Here is a 22,112-nt window from a genome sequence, read left to right on the forward strand (position 1 = left end):
GAATGACTGGAGTGGCAATGTGCATCATCGGCCACTTTTCCATAAACTCGGGTATTTGGGATTAGTGAGGGTCCCAGCGGTCAGGATGTTATCCCCTATCCCATAGGTAGGCAATAACTACCAAACTTGACAATAAATAAAGTGGGCTTTACACGCAACGACATCGCTAACGAGATGTCGTTGGGGTCACGGAATTCGTGACACACATCCGGCCTCGTTAGCGACGTTGTTGCGTGTGAAACGCAGGAACGACCGTTAACGATCAAAATTACTTACCTAATCGTTGATGCGTCGTTCCTTTCCCAATTATCGTTGCTGTTGCAGGTACGATGTTGTTCATCGTTCCTGTGGCAGCACACATCGCTGCATGTGACACCGTAGGAACGAGGAACAGCACCGTCCCTGCGGCTGCCTGCAATGAGGAAGGAAGGAGGTGGGCGGGATGTTCGTCCCGCTCATCTTTGCCCCTCCGCTTCTATTGGGTTGGCCGCTTAGTGACTCTGCTGTGACGCCGCACGAACCGCCCCCTTAGAAAGGAGGCGGTTTGCCGGCCACAGCGATGTCGCTAGGTAGGCATGTGTGACGGGTGTAAGCGATGTTGTGCGCGACGGGCAGCGATTTGCCCGTGACACACAACCGATGGGATACCGATGGGATACCGATATCGCTGCGTGTAAAGTGCCGTTAACCCTTTAAGTGCGGAGTAACTTAGAATATATCTTCACTGCAGGAGTGTGGTTGACCAGCAGTATATTGCGTTTTGCGTTTCTTGATGGCCGCATTGCATCTTCTGGTTCCTTTAACTGAATATTGTGGTTTTTTTACCCCACATAACGCCATCGAGGCTCAAGCATTGATTGGCTTTAGATTCTGATTTTGGGCCCTGAGTAATATATATTTCTAGTCATTAGAAAAGCATTTTTCTGTTTTGGAAAAGCCGAATTTTGACCGTTTCCCTCCTGCAATCCTTCGCTTATTTGATTTCTCTTGGAATAAAGCTCGGCTGCTTATCCAGACATAACAATATATATCTGAGTGTTTTTACAAGAAATGTCTAGATCATTAAATATAATATGTCTCAGCTGCAGTTTTGATCAGCGAAGCATGCACACAATTCATCACAGCAAATTAGGTTTGTCTCTGGAACGTATTCTTCTGCCGGTCTCCGGCACTTTGGAATCGCTGAAACTTATAATTAGCACAGAAACCATTTTGGGTAAAACGAGCGAGCGTATTTTTGTGATACGAGAACGGGGGAATGTTCTCCATACCTGCCCGATGTGTTCTGGAGAGCAGAGCCGTGGCTGTATCCGCGCACGTATCCCCGGTCACATCAATTATTTATTGTTCTTAGTGAGTTTCTTGTCTGCAGTAAAGGAGATGTAGCCTTCAACGTTTTATTCTGCCTGTGCTACAGTTGTTCGCTCGCACTGTTTGCAGTATTGACTTTTTGTCCTGACAAACAAGCGCAAATATCTTTCATTTAGTGGAAACACATTTACCATCAGAGAGTCAGATTATGATATTAGCCGGATACAACGGAGCACGATTCCAAAAAACCTGTTGGACATAAAAGAATATAAATAATGGAATATATTATTTTTTAAATTTTTTTATATTTAATGCTTAAATGCCCCGATACACATTAAATAACCCAACCATCAGACCTCGATACAAAAACCAACGCGTTTCAGCAAATTATGTTTTAATCATAAATAATTACAACCACACTGTCATATCTTGGTACGAAACACCAACGCGTTTCGGCAGATTATACCTTAATCATATAATATTAAAACCACACTGGCACCATCAGACCTCGGTACGGAACACCAAAGCGTTTCGGCAGCTTATGCTTTAATCATATAAAATTAAAATCACACTGGCATCAACAGACCTCGGTACGGAACACCAACGCGTTTCGGAAGCTTATACTTTAATCATATCAAATTAAAACCACACTGGCACCATCAGACCTCGGTACGGAACACCAACGCGTTTCGGCAGCCTATGCTTTAATCATATAAAATTAAAACCACACTGTCACCATCAAACCTCGGTACAAAACACCAACACGTTTCGGCAGCTTATGCCTTACTCATATAAAATTAAAACCACACTGGCACCATCAGACCTCGGTACGGAACACCAACACGTTTCGGCAGCTTATGCTTTAATCATATAAAATTAAAACCACACTGGCACCATCAAACCTCGGTACGGAACACCAACGCATTTCGGCAGCTTATGCCTTAATCATATAAAATTAAAATCACACTGGCACCATCAGACCTCGGTACGGAACACCAACGCGTTTCGGCAGCTTATGCTTTAATCATATAAAATTAAAACCACACTGGCACCATCAAACCTCGGTACAAAACACCAACACGTTTCGGCAGCTTATGCCTTAATCATAAAAAATTACAACTGCACTGACACCATCAGACTTTGGTATGAAACACTAACCTGTTTTTGCAAAGTATGTTTTACTTATGAAAAATTACAACCGCACTGGCATCGTTGGGGCTGGGTACGAAATACCAACATGTTTTGGCAGATTATGCATTAATCATAAAAAATTAAAACCGCACTGTCAGACTTTGGGATGAAACACTGCAGAATTTGTCTTAATCATAAAAAAAATTACAACCGCAGTGGCACTGTCAGACTTTGGTATGAAATATCAACGCGTTTCCACAGATTATGCCTTAATCATAAAAAATTACAACCGCACTGGTACTGTCAGACTTTGGGACGAAAACTGACACGTTTTGGCAGATTATGCATTAATCATAATAAATTACAATGGCACTGGCATTGATAAGAGTGAGTATGAAATACCGACGCGTTTTGGCACATTATGCTTTAATCATGAAAAATTAAAAACGCTCTAGCATTGTTAGGGCTGGGTACGAAACACCAACTTGCCTTAATTATGAAAAATTACAACCGCACAGGCACAGTCAGACCTGGGTTCGAAATATCAACGCGTTTCAGCAGATTATGCCTTAATCATAAGAAATTACAACCGCACTGGCACCATCAGACTTTGGAATAAAACACTAATCCGTTTTTGCAAATTATGTTTTACTCATTACAACCACACTGGCATTGTTAGGACTGGGTACGAAATACCAACGTGTTTCGGCAGATTATGCCTTAATCATAAAAAATTACAACTGCACTGGCATCGTTAGGGCTGGGTACAAAATACCAATGCGTTTCGGCAGATTATGCCTTAATTATACCATGATTACGGCTTAATCTGCCGAAACGCGTTGGCATTTCGTCCCCAGTTCTGACAATGCCAGTGAGGTTGTAGTTTTTAATATGGTCTAATAAAAGCTACTTTTTATATTCTATATTTCTCTGCCTGCGGTTCAGTGCTGAACTTCGTTGGTTCAATTTTCTTTTCAGTCTTAGCCAAGGCAGCTCCGGGCCTTACCTGGATTATCTCCAGACCAAGCACTTCTGATGATCGGATACTCTTTTTTTTTTTTTTTTTTTTTTTTGTGGAATCTCAGTTGATCAGATCCTTCACTTCTCCGACCCGGCTGGGGCCACTACACAGTTTACAGAGCTGTGCTGTTCACTCCGCAACGGATAACATGACCCACCAATCTGATATTGGTGACCAATACTGAGGAGAAGTCATCAATATAGAACTAGTAGACAACCCCTTTTAAGACTAGTTATTTATCAAGGTTGTCCTAACTTGTGCTCCCGTAATTAGGGAGTAGATTGTAACTTTAAATGTGATGGTCCACAAACAACATTTATGACCGGTCTATAGCATAGGCTAAAAAGGTGTGATTTTTGTTGGCATCCCATTTTTGAGGGCCTCAATGATCATGAGAAAAGTCAGCCAACGTGCCCCATGTTAATGAAGGAATGGTCAGGTATGAGCTCAACCACTTCATCCAGTGTCTTTGGGAAAAGTGGTAATAGCCAAACGCAGTTCTCCTGATAGGTGGAAGCTAGTGAGGAATGAACTGCTCGGTAAGTGTAACGAGCATTTTGATGCTCAGGTGCTCAGTACTGGTTTACTAATTATAATGGAAGTCAATGGGGAACTCTGGGTGTTTTTCCTGAAAATTTTGTGGAAAAATGCTCGAGTTCCTCATTGACTTCCATTCTAATCAGTAAACGAACACCCGAGCATCAAAATGCTCATTACGCTTACCGAGCACCGAGCAGTTCGCTCCTCACTATTGGAAGCCTTTAAGGATTATAAACTTATGACGCATCATGTAGGTAGGAAGTAAATGGTTTTTTTCTCAGCCCACGATAGTTTGCTCCCATAAGCCATGAATGTAATCCAAAGGTCCACTTAATTGTTAATTTATACATTATGTGAAAAAAAAAAAAAAGAAAATCAGTGTGCAACTTGGCCTATGAGTTCTTGCTTCCATTGGGCATACCAACTGTGGTCTAAACCAGTGTTTCTCAACTCCAGTCTTCAAGAGCTACTAACCCATCATATTTTCAGGATTTTATTAGTATTACCAGGTGATAATTCCATCATCCGTGCAATACTATCCTGAAAACAGGCACTGTTGGTGGCTCTTGAGGACCGGAGTTGGGGAACACTGGTCTAGACCCAAGCTGGTATGCCCAATGGAAGCAAGAACTCATAGGCCAAGTTGCTGATTTTCTTTTAGCATTAGTGTATGGTCATGGTAGTGGGCTGTATGGAAATAATGGCACCTTTTTGTAGGTCCTTAGATTTGGTACATCTGCAGTAACTAGACCATTGCTGCTCCAACATTTCCCTTATTTCTTGAATTGGTAAAAGATTTTACCTGGAAGAAGCATGAAGACGAATGCTTGAATCAGACCTATACAATATGATCAGATCATATTGTATCTACAGTGTAAACTGATCCAAAAACCTCATAATGATGATTACTCATATTTGTAGACCAAATTTTCTGTACCAATTGTCTATGGTCTTCTTCTTCCATGGTATCCATGTTATACGATTCCTGTCATCACCTGGGGAGTGCATCTTCTAAGCCACAATCTGTTTGGCGTTGACTGGGGTGCGGAAGGTAAAGTATTTCTCAATTTACACCTGTTTATAGGGACTTCCCTATGGAGAATCAGGATTCCCAGAGACTAGGGTTGCCATCCAGTGCATGGAGGTCAGACGGGATGCCGATGGCCAGAGAATAGACAATTAAAAAGCCAGAGATCAGAACAAAGACTAGAACTTCTCGTATTCGACTTGGCATCCAAAGGACTAGACAGAAACATTGCCAGGAGCAACAGTAGAATTAAGAGCAAAGACAACAATTCCAACAAATGGAGCCAGGACGGAAATACCTTGATCATCAGGCAATGAGTGCGAGATCTGGTTAGGTCTACATAGTGAGCCCGATGGGCTACTTAATGCTGTTCAGAACCAAGTCTAATCAACCACGGCAAAAGAACATTTTCCAACTTGAAGAGACATTGATGGCTGGGAAGATCATTCTGTTTACTCTAGATTCTTTCTAAAGATTCCAGTACTGGTGCCGTCGTTTTTTTTCCATTGCGCTCCTGCCGGCTGACCAGTGGCATGGTCTCCAACAATAGCAGTTGCGCTATATTAGGGATTAAGAGGCTTCCGTAACATCTCGCTAAAGATGATGAAAAAAAATATTGTGAAAAGTCGATGTTGATGTGTGGTACGAGCGCGAACATCTATTCGTATAACTCAATCCCCCGGCGATCACACCACGCCGTTACTCCTTTGTTGGGTGCGCTCGGCGTCGGTCTTCCCTTGTTTTCTGATTGTCTTAGTTCTCTCTGTGTCAACTCTCTCTTGAGACTTTTTTTTTGCATTGAAAACACCGTGGTGAGGAACATTTCCCAAGGCAGCTTAAGACACTTCCAGTGGCTTACAAAAATCGAATGTACGTTTTTCATGTTAAAATGTTATATTTGCCACGCAGTCATACAAAGTAAGCAGCTTGTCAGCCAAGAGAATCGTTTAACGTCACCCGCATCGGAGACAGTTTTTTTTGAGGGAAAGATGAAGGATAAATTCTTGTATTTCCAACCCAGGTCATATATATCGCTATACGGGCATGATCACAAGAAATATGCAACACGCCACAATTTACATCAATTGTCACATACTACAAATGGCGGTATGCAACAGACACGATGGAGCAAATAATTAAGGAATGAATGCATTTAAGTGGGGGGGGGTACATTTTTTAATGTATTCTGCCCCAGTTTTTGTGTTCCAGCAATGCAGCAGAACGGTTAAATCCATTAAGTGCTGTCTGTTTCTTGTGATGCCCTCTGACATGCTTTGCAGTGGTTTACTGAATTAATTCGGGCTTAACTGCAATTTGGTTGCATTTGCTTGGAAGGCAGGATGACATCAAAATGATGTTGTTACATTAGCATAATGCTAGTAAGACTTATTACCGCCGTTGTTCGGACATTAAATATTTAGTAGATGCATTTACATTCCAATTGAAGGCACTGACCAGAAAAGCTGACGACCACTGGACACTCCATCAATGCCAGTGGTCTTCATTAAAATAGCAAAGTGTTCAGCAGGTTTCTCTGGACCTGCATACAAGGTTTGTAAAAAAATAGAGCCCTGTACACAGATTAAGTTTAGCCAAACGTTCGGATTTCAGTTGGATCTGCCTCATTTTTGTTTTTTTAAGCCCCCCAACTCTGTGTATGGACCACCTGGGTTCATTAAGCACCCCAAATCTGTGTATGGGCCACCTGGGTTTCTTAAGCCCCCCAAGTCTGTGTATGGGCCACCTGGGTTCCTTAAGCCCCCCAAGTCTGTGTATGGGCCACCTGGGTTCCTTAAGCCCCCCCAAGTCTGTGTATGGGCCACCTGGGTTCCTTAAGTCCCCCAAGTCTGCGTATGAGCCACCTGGGTTCCTTTAAGCCCCCCAAGTCTGTGTATGGGCCAACTGGTTTCCTTAAGCCCCCCAACTCTGTGTATGGGCCACCTGAGTTCCTTAAGCCCCCCAACTCTGTGTATGGGCCACCTGGGTTCCATAAGCCCCCCAACTCTGTGTATGGGCCAACTGGGTGCCTTTAAGCCCCCCAACTCTGTGTATGGTCCAACTGGGTTCCTTTAAGCCCCCCAACTCTGTGTATGGGCCAACTGATCAGGAAAATGTTGGTTGGGCATGTCCGATGTTGGACTGATGATCGCCTTGTTCTTCTGGAGATAACCAACCGCTGGCAGATAAGTCTGACCATCTAGATAACAGGAATGCTCAACAGAGTGAGCACTCTTGTGTATGGTAGAGATGGCTGGCAGAAAACACGATCGGCCCAAGCATCATTCGGCTGACAGGATTCTGTTTGGACTAGCCAACCCTCAGGGTTAAACGACCACCAAGTGGCTACATATAGGCTTATCTGTGGTCATGTATTAACCTGTTCAGCACTTCTCATGTGCATAGAACAATCTGTGATAGATAGTACTCGGCAGCACATGCCCTGTTTACACCGGATGATGTGCTGCCTAGAATGACTTTTAAGCAAGCTAAAAAATAATTTCACTTATCCAACAAGTATTTTGCTCATTTGTCGTGTAATTAGAATCCTGGCCAGTTATTGGGGACGCTCGTTCTTCTTGTTCGGCCAGTGTAGATACTCCATTTCTCCCATTTTCCTGTTGATGCGTGCATTGGGACGTCAGGAGAGACTCTTATTCAGGAGACGACTAAATAAAGTGTTTTGGCATCTTAAGGGACAGAGACTGATCTGGAAATGGCCTGTTCTTTTTCCTGTCCAGTTGACTTGGTTCAGATGAATTTTGGTCTCCATTGAGCAACATGAAAGGCAGGGGTGTACCTATAGGGGTCAAGGGGTTGACCCCACTAGGCGCTAGTGGCTTGGGAATGAAAAACTTAGAGGATGTCTATCCACATCTTAGAGCTGGATTTTGTTGGCGCAGAGACCCTGATTCCAGTGATGTATCACTTAGGCCGGTTTCACACATCCAGCATTTCGCCGGATTCCTGGAGTCGACACACTCCAGTACAGTGCAATACTGTACAATGGCATCGTGGCAAGCTCCGGTCACATGCTGTCATGTGACCGGAGGTTCCCGCGATGCCATTGTGCTGTATTGCACTGTACTGGAGTGTGACGGATCTGGCAACCCGGCGAAATGCCGCATGTGTGAAACCACCCTAAGTAATACATCACTGGAATCAGGGTCTCTGCACCAACAAAATCCAGCTTTGAGATGTGGATAGACATCCTCTAAGTTTTTGAAACCACCCTTACTGGGCTTCCTTCTGTAGTTTTGTTAAAATCACTGTTTTATCTGCTCCTGATCTAGAATCTCTCAGAGCTCTATATAACTCCCCCCACAACTCTAATTGGCAGCTCACTGTTCATAGGCAGAAAGCTGCCAATCAGTGGTGGGGGCGGGGTTAAACAGAGGTCAAGAATATTGAGGACTACACAGCAGTAGATTTACTAGTCATCTGATTTTATCAAAACTGCTGCAAAGTAAGCGATAAATCACTGGAATCAGGGTCTCTGCCCCTACATTATGATGCTCTCAAATTACATGGCAAAAACCTGCTGGCAAATTCCCTTTTAATATATTTTAATTTCATTGACCAGCATTCCGCTAGTGTCCTTTTTTTTATTTTTTTCTTCATTATTGTATTTTCCATGAATCGGTGCCTCACATGACGGCAGTAATGGCCTCCGGGTCACCTTTACACTGGTAGTTATGGAGCATGAAGCCTTTACCTTGTCGCCGAGCGAAGGAAACCATTTAGAGCCAGAAGAGCTGTGGTAACGTGAATGAGGACAGAGATGCGTAATCATTCTGACAGGCGGCTTCACTTTGTATTTAATGCATTTCTGAACACAGCAGGGTTTATTTACTGACAGTTCACGCCTGTTTTACCCCTTTTTTCCAGTTGAACGTAAAGGAATGTATTCTCTGATCTACTAACCACCGGCGCGCTGATGTGATGATGTCCGCATTATTTAATATCTCAAACGCCCTGAAATGTCAGAAAGAACCGGAATCTCTTATCTCAAATGGAAAACAATCAGTGTTTTTCTGATGAAAAATTCTCAAGTCTGTGTGTTACATGAATATATTTTATTTTTTTTAATTTTATTTATTTTTTTTCACTCCCATATCACAATCTTCATTAAAAATGCAAATCTTGCAATTTTCACACTGATCAGTGGGGTATTCTAGACACACTTCCTGTTTGCACACGCACATTAGCAGCAATAGACTGACCCCTATCTTTTATATTGAAGTGTCTAAATGTCAGCTGTAAAGGGAGGGGGGAGTAGGTCAGCTGTGACATCGCCTGTTGTGATTAGTGGATCCTCTGTTATCAGCTGTGTGTAGAGCTGGAATCTGTCACTGTAATCCTGCCTCTGATGATAATGGGGATAGGAAGTATGAGTCTAACAGCCCCAGTGGCCAGTGTGGAAATGGCAAGATTACTACTTTTGTTTTGTAAATACAGATTGCCACACTGGCCACTGTGGCAATTTTAGAATCATACTTCCTATCCTTTCCGGATGAGTTTTTATCAGGCTCATTATCATCAGAGGCTCATTACCATCAGAGGCAGTGTGGAAATTGCAAGATTATTAATTTTGTTTTTAAAGATTTCCACACTGGCCATTGGGGCTATTGTAGATACCTTCTTCCTGTCCTTTCCAGAAGAGTTTACATCAAGCTCATTATCATCACAGGCAGTGTAGAAATGGCTATATTACTAATTTTGTTTTTAAATAAAGATTTCCACACTGGCCACTGGTGCTATTTTAGACACCTTATTCCTTTCCTTTCTGGAAGAGTTTTTTCATCAGGCTCATTATCATCAGAGGCTCATTATCATCAGAGGCAGTGTGGAAATTGCAAGATTATTACATTTTGTTTTTAAAGATTTACACACTGGCCACCGGGGGTATTTTAGACTCACACTTCCTGTCCTTTCCGGAAGAGTTTTCATCAGGCTCATTTTCATCAGAGGCCGTGTGGAAATTGCAAGATTGCTCATTTTTGTTAATAAATAAAGTTTGTTATATGGAAAAAAAACATTGCCAATTTAAAATAAAAAAATACATGTTACTGGCAAAAAATTGATTGAAAAAAAAGTCATTTTCTGCCTACATCTTTCCTGGCGGATGATGGCCGCATCCTCTCCCGGTACTTTCCTGGCGGATGATGGCCGCATCCTCTCCTGGTAATCCAAGGTGGCAGCTATGATGCCGGCAACCAATGGGGAAATAATGGAAATAATGTCACATCGGGAGATGGAGGCGCACTGCTCGGGACGAGGTATCCCGCAATAAAAACTTGCACAAATGCTGGAAGTTTGTAGAACGCTGATTTGGTGAATATTAGAGACGGTTACTTACACTGGCCATAATAAGCTATTCTGCTCAGAAACTCTCGTAAATCTGCTCAGTGAAGTGACTTTCTCCTCCCACACTCTATGTGCTGGAATTGTTCAGAGCCATCCGGATCATTTAGTGCTGTTGCTAGGATTCTACTTTATAAAGTGTGAGATCCGATATTATATTAGATGCTGGATGCATGGTTATTCTCTCCCCAGACTCCATTTCTTGCAGGTTGCATTTATCATTGTATACATTGTATCTTCTCTCCGGAATTCATGTTTTATTACCATTTGTATAGTGTTCCTTGGTTTGGATGAGTGTGCATGTGTAGAGGGGACTAATCCTGGATGAGCATGCATGTGTGGAAGGGACTAATCCTGGATGAGCATGCATGTGTGGAAGGGACTAATCTAGGATGAGCATGCATGTGTAGAGGAGATTATTTCCAGATGAGTGTGCATGCGTAGTGGCGACTAGTTCCAGTTGAGCATGCATGTGTAGACAGGACTAATCCAGTTGAGCGTGCATGTGTAGACAGGACTAATCCAGTTGAGCGTGCATGTGTAGACAGGACTAATCCAGTTGAGTGTGCATGTGTAGAGGGGACTAATCTTGAATGAGCGTGCATGTGTAAGGGGGACTAATTCTGGATGAGTGTGCATGTGTAGACAGGACTAATTTTGGATCAGTGAGCATGCATGTGTAGAAGGGACTAATCTTGGCTGAGCGTGCATGTGTAGCGGGGACTAATCCCAGATGAGCGTGCATGTGTAGCGGGGACTAATCCCAGATGAGCGTGCATGTGTAGAGGGGCCTAGTCCCCGATGAGCATGTATGTGCAGACGGGACTAAGCCTTGATCACCGTGCATGTGCAGAGGGAACTAATCCCAGATGAGTGTGCATGTGTAGTTGTGATAAATCCCAGATGAGTGTGCATGTGTAAATGTGACTAATCCCAGATGAGTGTGCATGTGTAGATTTGACTAATCCCAGATGAGTGTGCATGTGTAAATGTGACTAATCCCAGATGAGTGTGCATGTGTAAATGTGACTAATCCCAGATGAGTGTGCATGTGTAGATGTGACTAATTCTGGATGAGCGTGCATGTGTACAGGGGACTAATCTTGGAAAGAGTTTGCATGTGTAGAGGGGACTAATCCCGCATGAGCGTGCGTGTAGAGGGGACTAATCCTAGAGGAGTGTGCATGTGTAGGTGTGACTAATCCCAGATGAGGTATATAGAGCCCTAATCCTGGATGAGCGTGCATGTGCAGAGGGGACTAGGCCTCAAAGGTCAGGTAAGCCCTGTATGAGTCCCATCATTTAGCTATAGGAGGACACAGATGATATGTGACACTTCTATGAAAAAGGGGTTTATCCAAAGTGGCCAACTCCTATGTGTCAGCACAAAATGACTGTTCCAACCAAGCACAGGCCCTGGTGCATCCATGGTGTGGCCAAAGTGGCTCCGTGCACCTTCTTACCTACTTGTTTTCCAACTATTTTCACCCTTCTGTAGCTTCTATAAAGCCAGAGCCATCAATGAAGGAAGAGAAGGACGGAGCTGGATGGAGAACAAGTAGGTGAGAAGGGGCACTGCACGCTTTGGCCACACCAAGGGTGCACTGAGCGCCTGTGCTTGGTTTGAACAGTCCTTTTATCCTGACTCTAGATTTAAATAAAAAAATCAATAGTTATCCACTATAACCTGCTTGTAGAAAGTTTTCCCAAACACATTCCTTTTTTTTTTTACTGGACACAAATGAAAAAAAGAAATGCAGAGAGATTCCTAAAATATGCTCATGACATCTGGTAAGCATTTTACTGTAACTATTTTAGGGTATTCACCAACTGCATCCAGTGAGTATGGTGCACATTGTGGTATAGTGCCAAAGGGCCGCCTGGATGTGCCAAAAAGGCACCTGGATGTGCCAAATGGGTGTGGTTTGCCAAAAGGGCACCTGGATGTGTCAAAGGGGTGCTGGAAGTTCAAAAGGGGCGCCTTAATGTGCCATAAGGGGCGCCTGTATGTGCCAAAATGGCGCCTGAATGTGCCAAAGGGCTGTCTGGTTTGCCAAAAGGGTGCCTGGATGTGCCATAGGGGTGCCTGGATGTGCCATAGGGGCGCCTGGATGTGCCATAGGGGCGCCTGGATGTGCCATAGGGGCGCCTGGATGTGCCAAAGGGGCGCCTGGATGTGCCAAAGGGGTGCCTGGATGGTTTACAGGACAGGGATACAATTAAATACTGACCTGACTTTACATGATAATGCGCACAATTTAGAATTGTTTATCAAAACAATGCGGTCCCTCCGATGCCATGAAAAACACAGCAACTATCGGCTCCTCGGTCACACAGAATAAGGCAGGTAATGGCACTGGCAACTGTGAAAGCAACAGCTCATCCCAAACAAGTGCACTGTACAATCCATGATCTGTCGCATGAGAGGGGAAAGATGGCGCCGAGGTGCCGCAGCAGCACCCGCCGGCTCTGGGTAGACCTGCAAGGCTGCGCCAGCCAGGAGCACACCTGCTTTATGGGAAACATTGCTTATTACTTCTAATGAAGTGTATTAACTAAATAGCGGCAGAATATTCATCCGGCTCGGTTTATGGCACACTCTCGAGTACATTTACCGTTTGTCAGAAGTGCAAACTAGTGAACATATGAAGCTTTAAGACAGGCCATCTGTTAGTGCTAGGCTCTTGGATGACGGTCAAACCGCTCTAAAAATAAGCGCGTCTGACTGCACGGGGCAGCGAGCGTGGCTTTCATTCACCCGTTGGCAAAAAATGGTGTATAAAATACAGGTATATACTCATCACATATTTGTATACAATTTTCTGTTAACATAGGGACCCTCTTTTATCCAAAATAAAGAACACCCTGGCAGGAGACCGTTATCTGTCAATCTATTTGTTTTTATTTATGTTTGTTTTTATGTTATGCTAGCTGTAGTACCCGGGCATTGCCCGGGATAATAACTGTCTCTGTGTCTCTCCCAGTCGTCTGTCTGTCTCTGTCTGTCTGTCTGTCTCCCAGTCTCTGTCTGTGTGTCTGTTTCTATCCATGTGTATCTCTGTCTCTGTCCATGTCTGTCTGTCTGTGTCTATCTCTATAAAAGAGAAAGATAACAGCGTTCCTCCGGGTGAAAAAAATAAGTTGTTTTTTATTCCATTAGATGAAAAACAGCAACGTTTCGACCTGTGGTCTTTGTCAACCATTTTTGACAAAGACCACAGGTTGAAACATTGCTGTTTTTCATCTGATGGAATAAAAAACAACTTATTTTTTTCACCCGGAGGAACGCTGTCCTCTTTCTCTTTTGGTATGTGACACCAAGTGATCCCTTGGTTATGGATGTGCGTTCCTGAGTTGCTGATTGTGTTTTTTGCACAGGCAACATAGTAAGTGACCAAGGTGCTGTGGATTTCCTTTTTTTTTCACGTGTCTATCTCTCGTCTGTCTATGTATCAGTCTCTGTGTCTGTTTGTCTCTATCTATCTCTGTGTGTCAGTCTCGTTCCCGGTCTGTCTCGTTCCCAGTCTGTCTCGTTCCCGGTCTGTCTCGTTCCCCATATGCGTCTTTCCCCGTCTCTGTCTCTTTCCCCGTCTCTGTCTCTTTCCCCGTCTCTGTCTCTTTCCCCGTCTCTGTCTCTTTCCCTGTCTCTGTCTCTTTCCCTGTCTGTCTGTGTCTCTTTGACTGTCTGTCTGTGTCTGTCTGTCTCTTTGACTGTCTGTCTGTGTCTGTCTCTGTCTCTCTCTATCAGCCTCACCACTGACATCTTATTACCTCACACATAAGCTTCTTATACTAAGAATGTTCTTTGTTCCTATAGCAACCAATCACAGCTGCTATTAATAACCTGTAGGTCGCAGCAGCTCCGTTGACTTTAATGGAGGCAGGTTTTTTGGAGAGTAACTGTAAAGTGCGGGGTTACATTTTCCCATCAAAACATAGTCTATGACGTTCCCTGGGTCACATGAGGCATCTGTGTAAAATTTCGTAATTGTAAATGCGACGGTGCGGATTCCTTTAGCGGACACACACGCACACACACACACACACATATACACTCATCTTTATATATTAGATATAAACAAGTTGATCCTCCTGTATACTTCTCCTTTTTGCTTTTTTTCTATTCTTTCCGAGCCTGGCGGTCTCTTTCGAGACTGCTGTATTAATAATGTAATAAATGGCAGGCGTGTTCGGCTGAGCATGCCGCGGTTCTGTATTGTTCCAGAGAGCAGAGTTCCTATTGAGCACTTCATTATCAGATTTGGAGCCACATACCATTCCGCTATTGACCCGCCTGTGCAATCGATGCCGCAGCCGCGCGGATTCCTAATGCCGGCTCTCTACTTTCGGCCTCTGTCCCCCTCCATCCAGTGATGATTGTGCATTATCTTTTTAAGTGACACCAGTTAAATGAGTATGGATCCGTCTTGTGGGGATGGTAAACGTACCGTTTATTTGCATTTCTTACATGGCAGTCATTGAACCCATTTTTTTTTTCCTTTCCCCCATAAACTCTAGTAAAATAAAAAAAAAGGATTATTACACTTAAGAACCTGACATCTAAAAATAAATGGTGCGATCTAATTAATTTAAATCTCTTATTAGCCCCCACTCATTTTGGGAGATCCACGACCGTTGTGTTGGTCTTTAGTGTGCGCCATCTAGTGGTCATTCTTCTGCATAACAAGCATCAGAAACTCCATTTTTTCCTAAATGGGGTCACTGCTCCCCAGGAGAGACAGCCCTCTGAATGGAAGGTTCATTAGTTAACCATTTCCTCAAGACAATTTTCATTAAGCCCGTGTCATTACAGTGATAGAGTGTCATCTATCAGCTTTCTTTGCAGATTACGCTTGTAATTTATGCATGCCTAGGAAAGGAGAAATGCTTAACCCTATCACTGCCAAAAGTGGTCACTCAAAACCGAAATGGAAATTTAGTGGCCATAATTCTCATGCTATGCCCATACCTCCGGGCCACCATCACTGCAACCTGCCGGTGCCAAATGCTCCTGTCTCAAAAACCGAGTTCCCTATGCTGATGTTGCTTCATCCGTTAGGCTCTGCTACATAGCTACAGATCCAGAGTGCAGATGTAGTGTGTGTTCCTTTTATTATTGAGTAGATAATGGAATTAAAGGGTTAAAAAACTGCGCTGATGTTGCAAGAAGATTGAAGCAAAAGTGATTTATTCAACGTGTTTTGGAGTGGATACTCCTTCAGGACAATCCTATTTATTACATTTCCTGCATTTCCATTCTGATGCCCATTCCTCACCGTCCTACACTTAATCTTATTAGCTAATACTTTTCTTTTTCGTTTAATAATCCCTTCTATAGTGCTAAATAGGGCAAATATACTTTGGAAAATGAAATGTATACAAGACGAGGGCTGGTGCCAGGATCAAGAAATCTGTCGTAGTTTATTATAATCCAAATATGACAGGGAAGAAGCAGATTATCCGCACTGGTCACACAGGGTGGTCTACATATGTCTCTGCCTTACATGCGGTGGGACGGTTTCTGTACGTCTCTGCCTTACATGCGGTGGGACGGTTTCTGTACGTCTCTGCCTTACATGCGGTGGGACGGTTTCTGTACGTCTCTGCCTTACATGCGGTGGGACGGTTTCTGTACGTCTCTGCCTTACATGCGGTGGGACGGTTTCTGTACGTCTCTGCCTTACATGCGGTGGGACGGTTTCTGTACGTCTCTGCCTTACATGCGGTGGGACGGTTTTTGTACGTCTCTGCCTTACATGCGGTGGGACGGTTTCTGTACGTCTCTGCCTTACATGCGGTGGGACGGTTTCTGTACGTCTCTGCCTTACATGCGGTGGGACGGTTTCTGTACATCTCTGCCTTACATGCGGTGGGACGGTTTCTGTACGTCTCTGCCTTACATGCGGTGGGATGGTTTCTGTACGTCTCTGCCTTACATGCGGTGGGATGGTTTCTGTACGTCTCTGCCTTACATGCGGTGGGACAGTTTCTATATGTCTCTGCCTTACATGCGGTGGGACGGTTTCTGTACGTCTCTGCCTTACATGCGGTGGGACGGTTTCTGTACGTCTCTGCCTTACATGCGGTGGGATGGTTTCTGTACGTCTCTGCCTTACATGCGGTGGGACAGTTTCTATATGTCTCTGTCTTGTATACTCTGAAATTGTTTCTTTACATCTTTTCCTTACATGCCCGGAGACTATTTAATTTTCGTCTCTGGGTATGTAAGGCAAAACATAAAAAAAACAGTCTCTGGGCTTATAAGGCAGAGACTTAAACAAACCGTCCCCGAACATGTGAGAGAGAGACGTATAAAAACTGTCTCTGGGCATGTAAGGCAGGGACAGTTAGTTAACGTCTCTGCCTTACATACCCGTAGACTATTTCTTTACGTCTCTGCCTTATATGCCCGGAGATGGTTTCTTTACATCTCTGGGCATGTAAGGCAGAAATGTAAAGAAAGTGTCTCCCTGGGCAAATCAGGCAGAGACTGTTTGTTTCTTTATGCCTCTGCCTTACATGTCTGGTGACAGATTCTGTACCTCTCTGCCCTACATGCTGGAGCCTTTTTCTTTCCGTCTCTACCTCACATGCTGGAGACTCTTTCTTTCCGTCTCTACCTCACATGCCCGGAGCCTCTTTCTTTCCGTCTCTACCTCACATGCTGGAGCCTCTTTCTTTCCGTCTCTACCTCACATGCTGGAGCCTCTTTCTTTCCGTCTCTACCTCACATGCTGGAGACTCTTTCTTTCCGTCTCTACCTCACATGCTGGAGCCTCTTTCTTTCCGTCTCTACCTCACATGCTGGAGCCTCTTTCTTTCCGTCTCTACCTCACATGCTGGAGACTCTTTCTTTCCGTCTCTACCTCACATGCCTGGAGCCTCTTTCTTTCCGTCTCTACCTCACATGCCTGGAGCCTCTTTCTTTCCGTCTCTACCTCACATGCTGGAGCCTCTTTCTTTCCGTCTCTACCTCACATGCTGGAGACTCTTTCTTTCCGTCTCTACCTCACATGCTGGAGCCTCTTTCTTTCCGTCTCTACCTCACATGCCTGGAGCCTCTTTCTTTCCGTCTCTGCCTCACATGCCCGGAGCCTCTTTCTTTCCGTCTCTACCTCACATGCTGGAGCCTCTTTCTTTCCGTCTCTACCTCACATGCTGGAGCCTCTTTCTTTCCGTCTCTACCTCACATGCTGGAGCCTCTTTCTTTCCGTCTCTACCTCACATGCTGGAGCCTCTTTCTTTCCGTCTCTACCTCACATGCTGGAGCCTCTTTCTTTCCGTCTCTACCTCACATGCCTGGAGCCTCTTTCTTTCCGTCTCTACCTCACATGCTGGAGCCTTTTTCTTTCCGTCTCTGCCTCACATGCCCGGAGCCTTTTTCTTTCCGTCTCTACCTCACAATCCTGGAGCCTCTTTCTTTCCGTCTCTGCCTCACATGCTGGAGACTTTCTTTCCGTCTCTACCTCACATGCCTGGAGCCTCTTTCTTTCCTTCTATACCTCACATGCTCGGAGCCTCTTTCTTTCCGTCTCTGCCTTACAATCCCGGAGCCTCTTTCTTTCCGTCTCTACCTCACATGCTGGAGACTTTCTTTCCGTCTCTACCTCACATGCTGGAGCCTCTTTCTTTCCGTCTCTACCTCACATGCTGGAGCCTTTTTCTTTCCGTCTCTACCTCACATGCTGGAGACTCTTTCTTTCCGTCTCTACCTCACATGCCTGGAGCCTCTTTCTTTCCGTCTCTGCCTCACATGCCCGGAGCCTCTTTCTTTCCGTCTCTACCTCACATGCTGGAGCCTCTTTCTTTCCGTCTCTACCTCACATGCCTGGAGCCTCTTTCTTTCCGTCTCTACCTCACATGCTGGAGCCTCTTTCTTTCCGTCTCTACTTCACATGCTGGAGCCTCTTTCTTTCCGTCTCTACCTCACATGCTGGAGCCTCTTTCTTTCCGTCTCTACCTCACATGCCTGGAGCCTCTTTCTTTCCGTCTCTACCTCACATGCTGGAGCCTTTTTCTTTCCGTCTCTGCCTCACATGCCCGGAGCCTTTTTCTTTCCGTCTCTACCTCACATGCCTGGAGCCTTTTTCTTTCCGTCTCTACCTCACAATCCTGGAGCCTCTTTCTTTCCGTCATTACCTCACAATCCTGGAGCCTCTTTCTTTCCGTCTCTGTCTCACATGCTGGAGACTTTCTTTCCGTCTCTACCTCACATGCCTGGAGCCTCTTTCTTTCCTTCTATACCTCACATGCCCGGAGCCTCTTTCTTTCCGTCTCTACCTCACATGCCTGGAGCCTCTTTCTTTCCGTCTCTACCTCACATGCCCGGAGCCTCTTTCTTTCCGTCTCTGCCTTACAATCCCAGAGCCTCTTTCTTTCCTTCTATACCTCACATGCCCGGAGCCTTTTTCTTTCCGTCTCTACCTCACATGCTGGAGCCTCTTTCTTTCCGTCTCTACCTCACATGCCCGGAGCCTTTTTCTTTCCGTCTCTACCTCACATGCCTGGAGCCTTTTTCTTTCCGTCTCTACCTCACAATCCTGGAGCCTCTTTCTTTCCGTCATTACCTCACAATCCTGGAGCCTCTTTCTTTCCGTCTCTGTCTCACATGCTGGAGACTTTCTTTCCGTCTCTACCTCACATGCCTGGAGCCTCTTTCTTTCCTTCTATACCTCACATGCCCGGAGCCTCTTTCTTTCCGTCTCTGCCTTACAATCCCAGAGCCTCTTTCTTTCCTTCTATACCTCACATGCCCGGAGCCTCTTTCTTTCCGTCTCTGCCTCACATACCCATGCACCGTCTCTGGCACTGAACAGGTTATCACCAAAGTGAACATGTGTTGCTGTGGATCAGTTTGGAATTCATCTGGCTCTGCTCGGGCATTTCTAGGGTGGTAAACACTCCTCTCTGCCAATATCTTTTCTCCTGGCAAAGGAAAACCTGTCTCCAGTTGTTGCGGAGAACAAAGACTACAATACGGCAAACGGCCTGAAGGTGACGGGAAAGGAGAAAGGGGGGAAAAAAAAAAAGACTTTCCTATTCTCGATTCCACTTATTGCTCGTCTCTGCTGATACAAGGGGACAAAAAAATGTGATGTGTGTTCGTCAGCACCAGTACAAAGACGTGTCATATTGGCAGCCATTCCTTTTTTTTTTTTTTTTCCATAATTTTTTTTTTCTTGTAATAAATGAGAGGCTTTTATGTGGAGCTCTTCATAAATGGTAGTGAGTAGGAGGGTATGGGCACGCTTTTCTATTATTGCGCCCCTCATGCATTTCTCCTTTCTTCGTCTCTTTAGAACCACACGTTGAGCCAGCACGCACAGTGAGCCGGTGGCACTACAGGACTCCTCTCCGCAGAAGACTTGACGGAGGCACAGTGGGGAAAACCATTTGAACATTACATCCAATCAAAGTGTCATTTGCAACCCAGATGTAAAACTCTAATGATTTGGCCATGAGGCGCTGCTATTATAAGCAGCTGGAAATGAATATTAATGGGAGAGATTAAAAGTATTTCATGCTCAGTATTTTTATTGTCCTGCTTCTTACTAGTGTTCTTTAGAGCTTCTGCTTCAGACTGAATTTATAGTGTTAGAATAATCAGTTCCAATGTTGTCGTCTTTTGTTGCTTCTTGTATTATATTGATAGTTCAAAGCTTGAAGTGTTATTATTTTTAATTTTTTTTTTATTTTTTTCCTATTATTTTAATTTTTTTTTTTCCAGCATCATTTAATTGCTATTTTTTATTTTTTTTTAAGTTGTGTGTTTTGTGATGTGATGGATTGGCAGCGGTCTATTCCATTGTTATAATTTTATTTTATTTTTTTGTTGGGTTTTTTTTTTAGTTTTTTTTTTAATTAAAAAAAAAAATAAATTAAAAAAAAAAATGTAATGCTTTGATTGGATTTGTCGGTTCACAGAGGACGGTCTATTGAATATAATCCGCAACTGGATGGTTCTGCTTTTTAAATGTGACTTTATCTGATTTGCAATACCTAAAGTACAGTTCAATAAAGGGAAATAAGTTTAAAAACCAAAAGCTTCAGTTTTTTGTCTCCGTGTGTGAATGTACGTGTATAAATCAGTAAAATGAAGACCATATTTCTTATGTAATTGGGGTTAAAAATATTTTTGCAATTGAGTTTCATTTAAAAATTTGCACTGTTTGCCTTCTGTAGGTGGCTGCAGAATGAGTTAACTGAGAATCTATCAGTGAGCCCACTATAACGGTCTGTTAAAAATAAACACATAAAAGAGGCACACATCAAACAAACTGTTATAGTGGGCTCACTGATATATTTTCAGTTAACTCATTCTGCAGGCAACAACAGAGAAGCTACAATATATTTTCATTCTTCAGGCAACAACAGAGAAGCTACAAAAAAATCTCAGAAAAATAAACATAAGAGGCAGAAACTACCTTTTGTAGCTACTCTGTTGCTGGCTGCAGAATGAGTTAACTGAGAATCTATCAGTGAGCCCACTATAACAGTCTGTTAAAAAAACACATAAAAGAGGCACACATTACTTATCAAACTGTTATAGTGGTCTCACTGATATATTTTCAGTTAACTCATTCTGCGGGCAACAACAGAGAAGCTACAGAAGAAATCTCAGAAAAAAAACATAAAAGAGGCAGAAACTACCTGAGATCTCTTTTGTAGCCTCTCTGTTGCTGCTTGCAGAATGAGTTAACTGAGAATCTATCAGTGAGCCCACTGTTATGATTCAGTGACCGAGGAGGATCAGAAAAAGGACAAAAACTCGGAAACCCAAAAAATAACCAGAGTAGCTGGAACCTTAACGGACTGCAGACCTAATACTGACACACAACTAGAAGTAGCCGTGGGACGTGCGTACGATGACCTGGTCACCTCGACAAAGCCAGAGAACAATATAGTCTTACAGAGAAAAATATTACAAAAGCTAATCTGCCTCGGAGTAGTCCACAAAGATATAGATAGCCCCCCACATGTAAAGATTACGGTGATATAGGAAAACAGATAGATAGAATAGAAAAGGATAGGAAAGAGCACTGACTGTAGCCGTAAAAACCCTAGTAAATACCAGTACCCCTGATATGGAAAAATACTGAGCCTACACAGGCTCTCCCCCACTATATCAGTACTCTGATGTTACTGGGATCCAAGAAAAACACTGATATAGATCAGGGACTGAATTTAGTACCAAGCATGACAAAACACCATACATAGCAGAACATGGAGCAAGGTACACAGACATTCCCAGCAGGGAATGATCCAACTCCACCAAGAACTCCACACAGGCAAAATGACAAAGTGAAAACCATAAGCAAAGGTACAAAGACCAACTTATCTGAGAGGAGTTGTGGTAGACACAGAGAAAAGGGCTGGTTTCAGAATGTCCTTAGCACACAAGAGATACATTGAGCACCGGCAAGGAACAGGAGGAAACTATTTAGTTATATAGGCCCAATCCGAATGGCCCAATTGCCAATCCTCCTCAGCTGGCTGGTTCCCATTCAGCAAGTCAACTGAACTACCAGGACTGACCACAAGAGAGAGCCCCAAACTGGAAACTAATTCATGTAATTAATGTATTCACAGCAGCCCACTATATCAGTCTTTTAGGTAGTTTGTGCCTCTTTAATGTGTTGTTTTTTTCTGAGATCTCTTCTGTAGCCTCTTTGTTGCTGCCTGCAGATTGAGGAGTTAAAAGAGAATCTATCAGTGAGCCTA

General features: G+C 43.8%; 1 protein-coding gene across 1 annotated transcript in view; it reads left to right on the plus strand.

The window, feature by feature from the left end:
* The window catches only part of ZNF423 (zinc finger protein 423), a 373,454-nt gene extending 353,020 nt beyond the window's left edge, over positions 1 to 20,434 (plus strand). Inside the window, exon 8 of the mRNA XM_075325752.1 lies at positions 19,691 to 20,434. Within this exon, the coding sequence (XP_075181867.1) occupies positions 19,691 to 19,720 (30 nt within the window). The 3' untranslated portion in view covers positions 19,721 to 20,434. The remainder of the gene's footprint in view (positions 1 to 19,690) is intronic.
* Positions 20,435 to 22,112: the final 1,678 nt, after the last annotated feature.

Source organism: Anomaloglossus baeobatrachus, chromosome 10 (assembly GCF_048569485.1).
Source record: "Anomaloglossus baeobatrachus isolate aAnoBae1 chromosome 10, aAnoBae1.hap1, whole genome shotgun sequence".
Classification (NCBI taxonomy): Eukaryota; Metazoa; Chordata; class Amphibia; order Anura; family Aromobatidae; genus Anomaloglossus; species Anomaloglossus baeobatrachus.